The sequence below is a fragment of the Panthera tigris genome, chromosome D4 (assembly GCF_018350195.1).
Source record: "Panthera tigris isolate Pti1 chromosome D4, P.tigris_Pti1_mat1.1, whole genome shotgun sequence".
In the NCBI taxonomy this organism is placed as follows: Eukaryota; Metazoa; Chordata; class Mammalia; order Carnivora; family Felidae; genus Panthera; species Panthera tigris.
The window spans coordinates 9043297-9059820 of NC_056672.1; the positions used below are offsets into that span (position 1 = coordinate 9043297).

The window sequence follows — 16524 nt, forward strand, 5'->3', positions numbered from 1 at the left end:
CTTTGAACTGAAACCAAACCATTCAGTAACAAAATCAAATACAGTTGATTCTTACATGGGAGTCTCCAATCCTTCTGTGGCCAGCAAACTCTAAACAAAGAGTAAAAGGAAACTCAACACACATTGTAACGATCAGACTAACTGGAAAGTCAGACATCAGAGTGGACACTTAGAGGGACAAATGGGTTTCTCAGGAGGATGCATTTTGTGACGGTCAGATTTCCTTCAGGATTCCAAGTAGGAGCCGTTGGTGATTCTTCACGTTCAGAAAGCAAGAATCGTGGCATTCTCCTTAGGCAGTTCTAATTTGTCGACCCATTAGAGAGGAGAGAAACCTTTTCCATGTCATAATGAGGTCCATAAGAGAAGAAGTTCTGGCATTCTTTGAAAACTTGTGCGAACAAATAAATGCAAGACAATTTGGGGACCGTTGGGGAAATGGGACTGAGATTACCCATGAGATACTAGGAAGCTACTGCTCATTCCCTTGGGAATGGAAGTGGGATTGTGGGAGCCAGGAGATGGCTTGAATCGTTGGGAGATTTGTGCTGAAGTGCTTAGGGGTGAAGTGTCATGATGGCTGGGACTTATTTTCAAAGTGGTTTAATGAAAAAAAAAAAAAGGAGAGGGACAAAATATTGACTGTTGTTGAATCTTAGCAGGAGAGTATATGGGTGCATGGAATTGGTCTTGTTCTCTTGAACACCTGTGAAATCTTTGAAAAATCAGGAGATGTTAATATATATGTATTACATACCATATTACACTGTAAATCTGTATTACCATATAGATTATCTGGCTAGTAAACAGAATTTAAAGCACTAGAAAAGGGTGAGCAGGGGCTTAGTGTGGCTTGGTCCATGGCACCAGATGTCTCCTGTTGCTTGAGATTAAAGTCATGAAAGCAATGGGCTCTCCCTTGAGACAAACCTGGTTCATTCCAGGAGACCAGCTTTCTAGGTCTTTCCGCGCCCCCCCCCCCCGCACCCCCACAAGCCTTCCGGAGTAAGAGACTGCCCAGCCCTCTGCAGGAGACCTTCACTCAGGCACCACGGTTTCAATCCCCTAGAACTCAAAAAACAAGAGGCAGTGTTGGTGGAGCTAAATTGTCTCTTTATTAGGAAAGCACCAACACCACATTCTTGGAAATTACTGGAATTTTATTTGCCTCAGGCTTATGACTCGCAACCAAAGACATTGTGCAAAGAAAGCAAAGATTAAGTACACTTTAGGGAGAAGGAGACGATACACATCAGTAACATAGGAGATCGGGCTGACAAAGGAAGCCATCCAATACACTAGAGAGATTGCAATATTCAATAGCGTTTTCAACAAAACTTTGTTTTGAAATCAAGAGCAAAAAAAAAAAAATTCAGCAATGTTTACAGTAGACATAAATCGTATACAGTTCAAAAGCATTTTTTTTTCAGATCATAGAGCATAAAATGGAAAAATGTCTATGCAGGTGAAGTCTAATTACTGTACACTTATCACCTATTAAAGTTGCTTATATGTACCACAGTGTAAACAAACAAAAAGAACAATACCGAACAAATAAAAACTCTGAAAATTGCCTGATGAAAAATAAAATAACCAGTGGCTTTTAATGGCTTCTCCTGGTTATCAGTGCTACAAAAAGACAAAAAAATCTTCTCATCTGGACAGGTGGTAAAACCAGGCACAATCAAACCGTTACCAAATGAGACCCACCCATAGAAATATACTATCCACCCACATATTTTCCATCAAAAGCTTTGTTTGTTTTAATCTTTGAATCTTTGAGGCCCATTTGGTCACAATATGTTACAAATATTTGTGTGTGTGTGTGTGTGTGTGTGTGTGTGTGTGTGTGTGTGTATGTGTGTGTTTTTACACCATGATATCATATGTTTGTCTGGCACTATCCTAAAGCTAGTTTATAGATGAAGATGCTATAGAAACAACCCAGGGCCCATAGGACAAATGAACTCACTGGGCAGAAATGAGAGAGGGGACGAAGGAACTCAGTTCTACCGAGGAAAAAAAGGCCCGTACTCCTCACTCATCGTCAGTCCCACTTGCTTCTGACTGTTCCTAAAAATAAGACAAAATGAAGGAAATGACACCTAAGAAAAAGAAGCAATAAACCATCCCGAGGGCAAGGCAGAAAAGACACGACATTTTGGAAACAGTCAACCCAAGTCTCTTCGTTCTGTGTCAAGATGGTGAGACGCTTGTGAGGAATTCAAGCTAAAAAGGGGAGCCCCCGCTGGGAAATCCCAAAGCAATTCCCACCATCTGTCTTGCTTTCTTTCACTGTGGCATGAAAAGTTCAAGGCTGATAATTCTTATTTTTAACACTATGGGTTTAGAAAATTCACCAGAGGCAAAAGTACCGTACGTTGGATGTCTACTCAGGGGGACGTCTTTGAAAGAAAACACAGCATTTTAAATGTATTCGAAAAGCCTGGGCCAAGGGTGAAGGCTGGGTGTGGGGCTGGGGTAAGAATTCTCAAATGTTTTCATCAGACCCAAATGGTGGTGCCCTGCAGCACACGGACCAAAACGTTAAATTCTCTGTCCAGAAGAAGAAAAAAGAGGGGGGCGAGTGATAGCCTGAGGTCTTCTGGAAAGTGAATAAGTGGAGGGGATTTCCCAAGGCCGGTGGCGGAAGTTTCTGCCAGCAATGCCACTTGCCTCCAGAATTTGGGGACGGTGTTGTACTGTTTGAGTCTGAATTCAACTTCTGCTGTTTGCTACTATGACCTGGAGGTAAGCACATGGAACCTTGGCCCTGGTTTCTGGGCTATGTTGCAAGTAAGAGAAACGTTAATTATGGATCATATGGGAAGGTAATTCTTTCAGGGCCTAGCTCCATAAGTGCTCCTGAATTTTTCCACCATGAAAAACAACCTGCCATGGAGAAAACTGTGTTGGGAAGTGACGGGAAGATTAAGAAAGGAGGAAAGGAAACACGATTGACTAGTTTTTCATTTTTGAAGACAATGAAAAAGGCCCTAAACACAAAGCCCGCAATTCTCTGTCCTAGATCATGCAGCTTTAGTTCATATCCCTCAATAACAAAATCTCCCCAAGTCTTGGTGTTTCCATTTCTGGAAAATAAAGAGGGTTACGAAAAAGGGAAAGTGGGGAGAGGGCTTCTGGGCCTTAGTCAAAGCCTGGTCCACTTACGTTTTCCTCCTGCTCCTCATCGCTGTCGAAATCACTCACTACGGGCTTGGCTTTTCCTCGATTTGGCCTTTTCTTGCCTTTGCCTTTGTCCCGGCCTTTCTCGTCTTTTTTATTGAGCTTGATTTTCACCTTGACGGATTTTGCTGCAACAAAAGTAAAACCACAGTGAGCCATCGCGGGAAGTCCTTCTGCAGGTAGTAAAAAAGGGTGCCAAGCTGCAGGTGACAAATCAGAAGGTCGTGGAGTATCCAGAACCCTCTCAATTCAGGCTTGTTCTCCATGGTCCTGTTAGCACCCCCTTCCACTCAGAGACTTTTCTTGGTTAGGAGGATAAATTAACATCATCGCCCTACGCAGGCAGCATGAGGAATGAGGTCTTACAGAAGGCTGGGTTCTTTGGCTGTTCTCTTAACTGGCCAGACAGGGATCTCCCTCAGCAGGATAAACAGAGCTGTCTTCCCTACTCCTGGGGGGTTTTTCAAGAAAAAGTACAAATAAGTGTAAGGCTTTTAAAAAATTTTTTTGAAGGCCTGTGTTACTATGGAGATCACTCTAATTGACTTAAAAAGAAAATTCACATAGTTGAATAATATTAACAGCACAGAAAGGTAGAAAATGCAAAGTTAAATGATTGTATGCTTCCTTTCCCGCCATCTCTAGTAATTCCTTGTTGTTCTCTTTCTGTTGATTATTTCCAGAAAAAAACAGTTTACATTTTATAATTACATAAAGATGTCAAGCATGCGCACGCACACACACTTTGTTTTATGCATGCTCAAATGTGACAGCTTGCCTGTATTCTCATATATGTGGGACATTTCTACCCATTCATATACATATTGGTCTAAATCTAAGTATTTTTCATTTTTGAGAGAGAGAGGGAGACACAGAATCTGAAGCAGGCTCCAGGCTCCGAGCTATCATTACAGAGCCTGATGCAGGGCTGGAACTCAAAAACCTCAAGATCATGACCTGAGCTAAACTTGGACATTTAAAAACTGACTGAGCTACCCAGGCACACCACCCACCCTCTGCTGCCCACCTAATTCTTTCTAAAGCCTGTAAATGTTCTACTTCAAGGGTGCATGAAAAATTCTTTAACCCTTTAGTGGTGGGTGCTGAAGTTCCCAGGTTTGTGTTTTTTTTTTTTTTTTTTCAAATTTAGAATATTTGTTGACAGGTTTGGCAGAACTGAGGAGAGATATGGTGAACATGTATCCACATGGTAAATTTCTACCAGTATTCTGCTCAATGAACCTTCAAAAACTGGCATCCCTCTTCCCTTTCAAAGCTATTCTGAGGACAGGAATAAGAACACAAGGGAGGATTCAACGTGCAATAAATACCACAGAGGCAGGTGCGTATTCCAATGTACAAGGAAGATCCGTCCCATGGCACTGGGCCAGGACAGATGTCTGTGGAATACCATGTTTAGGATTCGATGATGAAGTCACTAAGGATGTGTAGCCCTCATTCAAACCGGTTAGACTGGAATATCATGTTTACTGGGTCTCAAGGCACATGGAAATGGAGATTGTCATGGAGGGAATTACAGTTCTAGAAGGAAGCTTAGAGATGAGAGTTTTTCTTTTTAAAGTTTACTTAAATAGTCGGACACTTAACTGACTGAACCATGATGAGAATTTTTCAGACTTCCTTTGTGAAGAGGAGGGACCCACCAAAACATTGACACAAATGAAATCTTCCATGAGAGCACAGGGTATCCACAAAGAGGAGACTGGAGCTGTTCCGAACTGTAGTTCCCAAGTATGTTCTCCACCCAACCCGAATGCAGCAAAGGTGGGCAAATGCGAGTACACAAAATAGTATTCTAGTCAAGGCTTCCCTTCCTTGTGCCCAAATGTCTGCTGCATCATGAGCTATCAGGTACGGCCCTGTTATTGTGTGTGGAGTAATTTAGGAAAAGGGGAAAAGCTGGGGTGCAAAGGCTGACCTATTAATAGAAATGCATAAGGATGTGAAGCAAGGCCTCTAAAAACCCTCTAAAAAATTTGTAAAATTTTAATGTTTATTTTTGAGAGAGAGAGAGGCAGACGTAGAATCCAAAGCAGGCTCCAAGCTGTCAGCACAGAGCCCAATGTGGGGCTCGAACCCACGAACCCCGAGATCATGACCTGAGCCGAAGTCGGATGCTTCGCCGACTGAGGCACTTGGGCATGCCACCTCTAAAAACGTGCTAAACGAAAAGAAGACATGAAATATCTTTATCTACACAGGTGGAGCATTTCCTGACATTTGCAGTACAGAAAATCCACGCGAGGTGTGAAAGGGCAGAAGGCTGGCAGTAAAGGTAAGAAAGTACTTCTTTAAGAAGATAATTTAAATACACCTCGGAGTGGGAGATACTCGAAAGCTACCTGATTTTGTGTGTCAGTGAACGTGTTACTTCCAAAAAGCCGTCATGCAAAACTCAACTAAAAGATGGGACCTATCAGGTAGGCACTACAAACAGCATCCTATGGCTTTATGATCCCACCATTATGTACCCATGAAAACTGTCCTTTATCAGGCAGAATAACAGCCCCTTGGAGATGTCCCTGTCCTAATCCCCAAAATGTTACATTACTTGGCAAAAGGGATTATTGTTGCTAATCAGCTGCCCTTCAGAAGGGGAGATAAGCCTGGATTAACCAGGGGAGCCCTGAGTCCTTAACAGAAGAAGAGGAAGTCCCGAACTTACCTGCTGAGGACACATTGATTCTACAACTATATACAGAACAATTTCCGCAGGAGGAAAAAAAAAAACAAAACACCGACCCCAAACTAGCTAAGTGACTTCTACACATTAGGCAAATGAGGAAAAAACATCACATCAAGAGGAGAGGCTGAAGCACATTCTCACCATAAACCCCACCCCTGGGGTGGTGCTTCCAGTTCAGGAGGTTAATGCAAAACCTGGAGATGCTCCCTGAGGAGTGAAGGGTTTGAGTCCCACATCGGGCACCCCAAGTTTTAAGACCTGCAGCCCAGAGAGGAGTCCCTAAAACATCTAACTTGGAAAACTAACGAGTCTCACATCCAAGAACCCCCACAAGGCTCTAGTGAGCTGCAAAATGGGGTGTCTCGGCCCAGGACCCAGTACAGAGGCAGTGATTGAGAGGCACCCAGACTTTAAGTGAAAAAGGCTTACTTGTTTTATTAAAAGCTCAGCCTGAGCAGCAGGCGCCTCATCTGACGCACTTCTATAAAGGCCTGTTGGGGTGCTCCCTGGGGTGGAGGCATCATGCACTTTCCCTCTACCTCCCCAGTGTATCTCCTGGACAGGAGCTGGTACCCTCCTCTGGTGCCCAATGTTGGCAGCTACCCCCCACCCCCCACCCCAGGGCAAAGCAAAAGGCAAGAGTCCAAGAACCCCAATCTTTTAGTGAAAGAGACCCATTAACTTGGTTTCACACATGCGGTGTGAGGGGAAAATCTTCTAATGAAACATACGTCTATCTAAAGACAGGCAGGAATCCTTTTGCAAGACCTAGCAGGGCAGGCCTTACCTTTGAGCTCTTCCTCTGCCACACTCCAGAGAGAGTCAGGAGATCCCAAAGGGCCATTTCTACATGTAGGGCCATGGTTTTTATGTCTGCCAGCCCCGGGACATCTGGCTCCCGTGGCCTGCAGCTTATGCTTATGACCCAGCAGCACTGTAGATGTTGGCTCACTTTAAAAGTATCTAAGCAGCCTGAACTGCCATGCTCACGGAGATCCTCCCCTTTCAGACCATGACTGGTTCTTGGCCCAACCTTAACCACTGGGAGCTGCTGAAAATAAAACAGGCTGCTTAGAGTATCACAAAGGTGTGCGAGACCACCAAGAGGTAGAGCAGGGTTCAGTAAGTTTCGTCTTCAACAAGCGGTTAAGCTTTTAAGACCGAGAGAAGCCATGGTTTAACGAGTGCATCAAAACCAACACAGACTCCAGGGAGGTGAAGAGACAGAGGTATAATGTTCTCAATGAAAGACGAAGGTACACATTTAGGTATATCACTTAGCTCTATTTTCTTAGGGGCTTTTTCTGGTTAGGAGTTTAAAATAATGGCCATAAAAGTGCTCACAGAACTGGGTAGGAGAATGGATTAACACAGGACTTCCACAAGGAGACAGAAAATAGAAACAAGTACCCAGTAACAATCAGAGCTGGGCCGCCCAGGTGGCTCAGTCGGTTCAGCATCCAACTCTTCATTTCAGCTCAGGTCATGATCTCATGGTCATGATGTCAGATCAGGTCATGATCTCATGATCTCATGGATCTCGTGAGATCAAGCCCTGAGCTGGGCTCCATCCTGGGCACGGAGCCTGCTTAACCTTCTCTCTCCTTCTGCCCCTCCCCTGCTCACTCTCTCTAAATAAACAAAGTCCCAGAGCTTAAGAATGCAGTAGCTGAGCTGAAAACTTCATGAGGAGAGATCCACAGAAGACAGAATAAAACAGAACTGGACCAGCTGGACAAGTACAAGGGAAACCCCAGAAGACGATCAGATTTTTCAGCAGAAACTTTCTATGCCAGAAGGGAGTAACAGATGTATGCAAAGTGCTCAAAGAAAAAAAAAAAAAAAAAAAAGGCCAACCAAGAACATTCTACATTCTGAATTTATCATTCAGAACTGGAGAGAAAAATGTTTTGCAGACAAGCAAAAGCTAAAGTTCATCAACCTCAAGAAGTATAAGAGGGACTTTTCAAGCTAAAAACAAAGGGTGCAAGTTAGGAGCAACTCCTATGAAAAAAATAGTAGTGAACGGATCACTTGTAAAGTTAATATGAAGGTTGAAGACAAAAGTAGTAAAAATAACTATAACTACAATAATAAAGAGATGTAGCATGTGACTTTAAAAATCTAAAACGTGGAGGGGGTGGGGACAATAAAACTGTAGAGCTTTAGAATATGTTAAAACCTAAGTTTTTATCAACTTAAAGTGGACTGAATAAATATAAACTGTTGTATGTAAGCCTCCTGGTAACACAAAGCTAAAACCTCCAGTAAATACACAAAAAATAAAGAAGTCTAAGGATACCACTAACCCCAGTCATGCAACCACAGAGGAAGGAGCAAAAGAAGAAAGGAACCATAAAAATTCCAGCAAGCAATGAACAAAATGGCAGTGAGCACACAGCTATTATTAATTGTTTAAAATACAAGTAGGCTAAATATGCCAGTCCAAATAGGCTGAATGAGTGGATATGAAAAAGCAAGACCTGCCTAGAAGATACTCACTTGACATCTGAAGACACACAGACTGAAAGGGAAGTGAATGGAAAATAAATATATTCCACACAAATCGAAACCTGTAGCAACAAAAGTTATATCAGACAAAACAGACTTTAAAACAAAGACTGTACTAAGGGAAAAGGAGAGGCTTTACATCATGATAAAAAAGGTCAATCCAAGAAGCAGATATAATATTGATAAATATATATGTACCCAACATAGGAACACCTAAGGACATGAAGCAAATATTAAAGGATATAAAGAAAGAAAATGTCAGCAATATAATGAAAGTAGAGGAGTGTATCATCTCGCTTAAATCAGTTGATGGATTGAAATGACACATGAGATCAGATGGAATTCATACATGTAGAGAGAACATTCCAACCAAACACTGCAGAAGATACATTCTTCCCAAAGGCACATACAACATTATCCAGTACTGATAACATGGTGGGCCACAGAACAATTGTCAATACACGTAAGAAGAATGAAATCGTGTAAAGCTTTTTTTTTTTTTTTTTTAACTACAGTATGAAACTGGAAATCACTCACAAGAAGGAAATTGGAAAAAAAAAAATACACGGATACCACACAACATCCTACTCAACAACCAATGGGTCAACAAAGAAATCAAAAAGTAAGTGAAAGTCTCTTGCACGAATGAAAATGGAAACAGTAGTCCTAAGTCTGTGTATGCAACAAAACCAGGGAAGTTCATAGCAATACAAGCCTACCTCAAGAAACAAAAATCCCAAATAAACTATTGATTTTACATCTATAAGAACTAGAAAAAGAAAGCCCAAAGTTAATGGAAGAAAGGAAATAATACGGATCAGAGAGGAAATAAATGAAATTGAGACTAAAAAAACAATAGAAAACATCAATGAACTAGAAGTTTGAAATGGTAACTAAAATTAATAAACCTCTAGCCAAGACTCATTAAGAGAAAAAGAGGGTTTAAAATCAGAAACACAAAGCATAATTAGTGACTACCATGAACAATTATATGCCAACAAATTGGAAAATAGAAAAACAGATCAATTTCTAGAAACTACCTTCTAAGAAGCCTCAGTTATAAAGAAACAAAAAAATCTGAATACAGCAAATACAATAAAATTGAGTCAGTAATTTAAAAAACCGTAAAACAGGGGTGCCTGGGTGGCTCAGTCAGTTAAGCAGCCGACTTCGGCTCAGGTCATGATCTCGCGGTCCGTGAGTTCAAGCCCCGCGTCGGGCTCTGTGCTGACAGCTCAGAGCCTGGAGCCTGTTTCAGATTCTGTGTCTCCCTCTCTCTGACCCTCCCCTGTTCATGCTCTGTCTCTCTCTGTCTCAAAAATAAATAAACGTTAAAAAAAAAATTTAAAAAAACCATAAAACAAAATCTAGAACCAGAAAGCTTCACAGGTGAATTCTACCAAACAATTAACAGTTATAACCTATCCTTTCTCCACTTATTCCAGCAATTGAAGAAGGAATGCTTTCAAACTCATTTTACAAGGCCAGCATTAATTACCCTGATACCAAAAGGTCAATATACATGAAGGACACCGATGCAAAAATTCTCAGCAAAATACTAGCAAACTGAATTCAACAATGCATGAAAAGATCACATGCCACAATCAGGTAGGATCTACTCGAGGGAGGCAGGAGGCTTCAAATCCACAAAACAATGTAATATGCCCTATTAACAAAATGAAGGATAAAAATTCCATCTCAATAAGATGCCAAAAACACACCTGACAAAATTCAACAGCCAGTTCTGGTAAAGATTCTTGACAAAGTAAGTATAGAGGGAACATAGCTCAACATAAAAGACACCATATACAAAAAACCCACAGCTAACAACATACTCAGTGGTGAAACACTGAGAGCTCTTCCCCTAAGAGGAGGAAAAAGACTACGCCGCCTACTCTTGCCACTTTTATTCAACGTAGTAGTGGAAGTCCTGGCCAGAGCAGGTATTGAAGAAATAGAAGGTGTCCAAGTTGGAAAGGAAAAAGTAAAACTGTCACTACGGACAGAGGACACGATACTAAATCCAGAAAAGCCTAAACACTCCACCAAAACACTATTAGAATGTGTGGAATTTTACGAAACAAAATGGATGAACGTACGGGAAAGGAAAAAAGAGAGGGAAGCAAACCATAATATACAGAACAAACGGAGGGTTGATGGAGGGACGTGGGTGGGGGGTGGGCTAAATGGGTGACAGGTATTAAGAAGGACACTGATTATGATGAGCACTGTGTGTTCTATGTGACTGATGAATCACTAAATTCTACTCCTGAAACCAATATTACACTACACACTAACTAGAATTTAAATAAAAGTTCGAAAAAAACAAAACCCTGCTACTGGAACAAAAAAAATGAATTTCGCAATGTAGTAGGATACAAAATGAACACACAGAAATCATTTGTGTTTCTATATACTAATAGCTATCAGAGAAATTTGGGAAACAACGCTCCCTCCAACTGCATCAAAAAAATGAAATACCTAGGGGTGAATTTAACCAAAGAGATGAAAGACTTGTACTCTGCAAATTGTAAGATGGTGATGACTAAACTAAAGATGTCACAAATAATGGAAAGATAGATCAAGCTCAGTCAGTTAAATGTCCAACTCTGGCTCAGGTCACGATCTCACGGTTTGTGGGTTTGAGCCCCACACCTGGTTCTGTGCTGACAGCTCGGAGCCTGCTTCGGATTCTGTGTCTCCCTCTCTGTCTCCCCCTGCCTCTCTCAAAAATAATGAACTTAAGAAGACTGAAATATCAAAGCATCTTTTCTGACCACAGTGGTATGAAAAGAGAAATCAATTATTCACATGTGGAGCTTAAACAATGGTAGTGAACAGCCCATGGGTCAACAAAGAACTCAAAGGAGAAATTAAAAAATAACTTGAGACAAATGAAAATAAAAACACAGCATACCAAAACTCCTGCAGCAGAAGCAGTTCTTAGAGGGACGTTCATGACAATGAATGAAGCATCAAGAAAGAAGAAAAATCTCAACCTACTTTTACAGCTCAAGCAACTAGAAAAAGAACAAACAATTCCAAAGTTAGTAGAAAGGAGATAATAAAGATCAGAGCAGAAATAAATAGAGGGTAAAAAGGCAATAGAAAATAACATTGAAACAAAAGCTGGTTCCTTGTAAATAAACAAAATGGACAAATCTTTAGCCACACTCACTAAGAAAAAAAGAGGTGTCAGAATCAATCAAAGACAAGTTACAGCTGATACCACTGAAATACAAAGGATCACAAGAGACCATTGTGAACAATTATATGCCAACAAATTTGGCAACCTAGAAGAAATGGATAAATTCCTAGAAATATAAAACCTATCAAGACCAAATCATAAAAAGATAAGACAATATGAACAGATCTATTATTAGTAAGGAGATCAAATCAGTAATCACACACGTCACAACTAATAGAAGTCTGGGTCCAGACAGCTTCACTGGTGAATTCTACCAAACATTCAAAGAAGAATGAATACCAATCCTCTCAAACTCTTCCAAAACAAAGAAGAAGAAACACTTCCAAACTCATTTTCTGAGTCCATTACCCGGATACCAAAACCAGACCAGGATGCCATAAGGAAAGAATTTTATAGGCCACGATCTGTGATGAATATAGATGCAAAAATCCTCAACAAAATATTAGCAGTACAAGTTCAACAATACATTAAAAGGATTCTACCCCACACTCAAGAGGCATTTATTCTGGGCATGTAATGATAGTTCAAATCACAAATCAATAAACATGATATACCACCTTAACAAAACAAAGGATAAAAGTCACGATCATCTCAATAGATGTAGAAAAAGCATCTGAAAAAATGCAACATCCACTTATGACAGAAACTCTTGACAAAGTGCATATCGAAGGAACAAACGTCAACATAATAAAGGCTATATATAAGCCCACAGCTAATACACTCAATGGAGAAAAGCTGGAAGCTTTTCCTGTAAGGTCAGAAACAAAAACAAGGACGCCCACTCTTGCCACTTTTATTCAACACAGTACCCGAAGTCCTATCCAGAGCAGTTAGGCAAGAAAAAGAAAAGGCACCCAAGTTGGAAAGAAAGAATTGAAACTATCACTAATTGCAGAAGATAATGTATATAGAAAACGCTAAAGACTTCAAATATGTTAGAGCTAATCAAAGAATTAAATGGAAGGATACAAAATCAATATACCAAAATCTTTTGTATTTCTAAACACTAGTGATGAGCTTTCAGAAAGAAATTAAAACTATTCCATTTACAGTTGCCTTGGGGAAAAAAAAAAGTTCCTAGGAACAAATTTAACCGAGGAGGTGAAAGACACGTAAACTGAAAACTATCCAATATTAATGAAACAAGTGGAAACATATTTGTGCTATCAACTGGAATAACACTGTTAAGATGCCCATACTACCCAAAGCAACCTGTAGATTCAGTGCGATGTATAAAATTCCAATGGCATTTTTCACAGAAATAGAACAAACATCCCCCTAAAATTTGTGTGATGCCTCAAACAATCCAGAGTAGCCCAAGCAATCTTGAGAAAACAAACAAAGCTGGAGGTATCACACTCCTTGATTTCAAACTATATTACAGAGCTACAGCAATCAAAACAGTATGGTATTGGCATTAAAAACAGACATATAGATCAATGGAACAGCATAGAGAGCCCAGAAGTGAAGCACACACATGGTCACTTTACAACAAAGGAGCCAAGAAGGTACAACAGTGAAGGGCCAGTCTCTTCAGTAACGGTGTTGGGAAAACCAGACAGCCACATGCAGAAAAATGAAATGGGATCACTATCTCACACCATACAAATATCACATAACAAGAATTATCTCAATGAAGGTAAAAGACTTGAAAGCATAAGACCTGAAACCACCAAACTCCTGGAAGAAAACATAGGCAGGAAGCTCCTTGACATTTGTCTTGACTTTATGGTGTTAGGTCCGAGAACTCATTGCCAACAAAAGCAAAAATAAACACGTGTGGCTACATCAGATGAAAAAGCTTCTGCACAGCAAAAGAAACTATCCGCAAAATGAAAAAGGGGCCTGGTGAATGGGAGAAAGTGTGTGCAAATCTTATCCCTTCAGGAGTTCATATTCAGAATATGAAAGATCTTCTACAACTCAATAGCAAAACAATCCAATTAAAAAAATGGGTAAATAATTTGAACAGACATTTTCTCAAAGACATATACAGATGGCCAAGAAGTACATGAAGAGGTGCTCAATATCACTCATCACCAAGGAAATGTGGATCAAAACCGCAAAGACCTATCACCTCACACCTCTTAAAAGGGCTGCTATCCCAAAGACCAGAAGTAAAAAGCGTTGGCGAGGATGCAGAGAAAAGGGGACCCTCGTACCCTGATGGTAAGAATGTAAATTTGTGTAGTCACTATGGAAAACTGTATAGGGGTTCCTCACAAACTAAAAACAGACCTTATTATTTGGCAATCCCACCTGTGGAGTTTACATGAAGAAAATGACACTAAATCGAAAAGATGTGTGAACCCCCATGTTCACTGTGGCATGACTCATAGTCAGGATTTGAAATAACCTAAGTGTCCACTGATGGGTGAATAAAGGAAATGTGTGTGTGTGTGTGTGTGTGTGTGTGTGTGTGTGTAGTGAACTATTATTCAGCCATAAAAATTTTTCCATTTGTCACAACATGGATGGACCCAGAGGGCATTATACTAAGTAAAATGTATTTACTACTATACATAGTAAAATATACTATGGCTATTATTCAGCCATAAAAATTTTTCCATTTGTCACAACATGGATGGACCCAGAGGGCATTATACTAAGTAAAATAAGGAAGATAAATGCTCTATGATCTTACTTAAATGTAAATTCCTAAAAAGAAAACCAAAACACTCCCCGAGGCTGGTTGCCAGAGGTAGGGGCTGGAGGGTGACTGAAAGGGGTTGAAAGGTACAACTTCCAGGTTTGAAACAAGTTAAGTCAGGAGTATAGAATGGTGACTGTAATTGATAATACTATGTATGTGACATTTGCTAAGAAAGTAGATCTTGTATGTTCTCAGCAAAAGGAAACATTTGTAACTATTTGTGGTGATGGATCTATTTTTTTTTTTAAGTTTTTAAAATTTGAGAGACAGAGAAAGCAAGTCGGGGAGGGGCAGAGAGGAAGGGAGACAGAGAATCCCAAGCAGAGTCCGTGCTGTCATCTCAGAGCCCGGTGCAGGGCTCGAACCCATGAACAGGGAGATCATGACCTGAGCTGAAACCAAGAGCTGGAAGCTTAACTGACTGAGCCACCCAGGCGCCCCTGTGGTGATGGATATTAACCAGACTTAGTGTGGTGATCGTTTTACAATATATACAAATATGGAATCCTTACATTGTACACTTGAAACTAACATGTCATTATATCTCAGTTAAAAAAAAAAAGTACAAGAAGAGGCAGAAAAGAGGTCGAAAAGACACAGCATGAGAAGGATGCACATGAAATGGGTTCTGGCCTCCAGTGAGGAACGCAGCCCATGAACACCCTGATTTTGGTCCAGAGAGACCCACAGCACACTGTGACCTCTAGAATTGTGAGGTCCTAATTACGCGTTGTGTTAAGCCACTCCATTTTGGTGATTTGTAAAAGCAGCCATAGAAAGATAATACATCAAGTCTCCAGAGAGCTCTGAGAACCTCAACGGATGAGGCTAAGAGGGCAGATATTTGAAAACAGATTAGAAATGTGGCTGTAAAATCGGGAAAGATCTAGCTCAGGTTAAGTTACGTAGACCTACATCATCAAACACTGGGATCTCAGAACTGGGGAATAACCACATGCAATTGAAAAATGTAAAATGAGTAGGAGGCAGAATCACTGAAGAGAATGTCATGGAGAAGGGATGTGGGGACACAGGGGTGTGGGGACACAACGCTGGCAAAGACAGGTGCCCCATTCTGTGGGGCAATAGGCATGAATCAGAGGTTTGAAGAATGTTTGCAGTGATTTTTGGGTTAAAACGTTCACGACAGTGTTATTTAGAAGTGATATCGATATATTTTGTTCGCCTCATTAATGAATGTTAATAGATATTGCTGTTATTAAGACACTCACTGCTACTGGGAAATGTTCATAATACAGAAAAATTATGCTACAAAACAGTGTGCTGTGGTTTTCTAAAGAAAACATATGTAGAAAAAAAACTGAAAGGCCCATTCTCCAAATGTTAAATGTATATGGGGTAGCGGTATTACACATTTTCCTTTCTTAAAAAAATATTTTCCAAGTTGTCTGTACTGAGTTTGTAATGAAGAATAAATCTAATAAAAAAAAAAAAACAAACTTCTGAAGTATACCTGTACTGTTTTACACAGAAGACCGTATATGGCAGAGATTAATTACTTGGAGAGGAGGAGGTAGGGGTGAGAACATACTTAGGTAATCAATTTAGACTTCTGAAGGCACCTGGGAGGAAGCTTCCACAAAAGAGGTATTTGCCTTGGGTGCAAAATTTCTGAATGGATAAAGAAGATGTGATACACACACACACACAGGAATATTACTCAGCCATAAAAAATAAATGTCATTTGCTATGACATGGATGGAGCTAGAGAGTATTAGGCTAAATTAAGTCAGAGAAAGACAAATACCATATGATGTCATTCATATGCGGAATTTAAGAAACAAACAAACACAAAAATAAAGGAAAAAGACAAACCAAGAAACAGACTCTTAACTACAGAGAACAAACTGATCCCCCAGAGGGGATGTGGTGGGGGGGCAGCAGATAGGGAAATAGATGATGGGGATTAAAGCACACACTTATCATGAAGAGGACTGAAAAAGGTAGAGAATTATTGAATCCCTGTATTGTATACCCGAAACTCACAGAACACTGTATGTTAACTTTTCTGGAGTTAAATTTCAAAACTTAAAAAAATTTCCAAAGGCACTGAAACTAAGTAATTGAGATAAACATACTAATGCAGTGTTTGAAATACTTGAGGCTAATGCCAAAAAAATCCATGATGAACAAAATATCAAAATTTTAAAGGCAGATCAGTACTGGATCCATGACGGATAAAATGGACCCCATTTCCAACTCACTTTGACAATTATTTTCTAAGACAAGGATTCTCAC

At 40.3% G+C, this 16524-nt stretch overlaps 1 protein-coding gene across 4 annotated transcripts in view; it reads right to left on the bottom strand.

Moving 5' to 3' along the window:
- Nucleotides 1-1096: 1096 nt before the first annotated feature.
- The window catches only part of SMARCA2 (SWI/SNF related, matrix associated, actin dependent regulator of chromatin, subfamily a, member 2), a 180573-nt gene continuing 165145 nt past the window's right edge, over nt 1097-16524 (bottom strand). For all 4 annotated transcript variants that reach the window (XM_042963969.1, XM_042963972.1, XM_042963970.1 and 1 more), the window contains 2 exons: nt 3172-3314; nt 1097-2073 (listed from right to left, as the gene is read on the bottom strand). In XM_042963969.1, the coding sequence (XP_042819903.1) occupies nt 2038-2073; nt 3172-3314 (179 nt within the window). In that variant the 3' untranslated portion in view covers nt 1097-2037. The remainder of the gene's footprint in view (nt 2074-3171; nt 3315-16524) is intronic.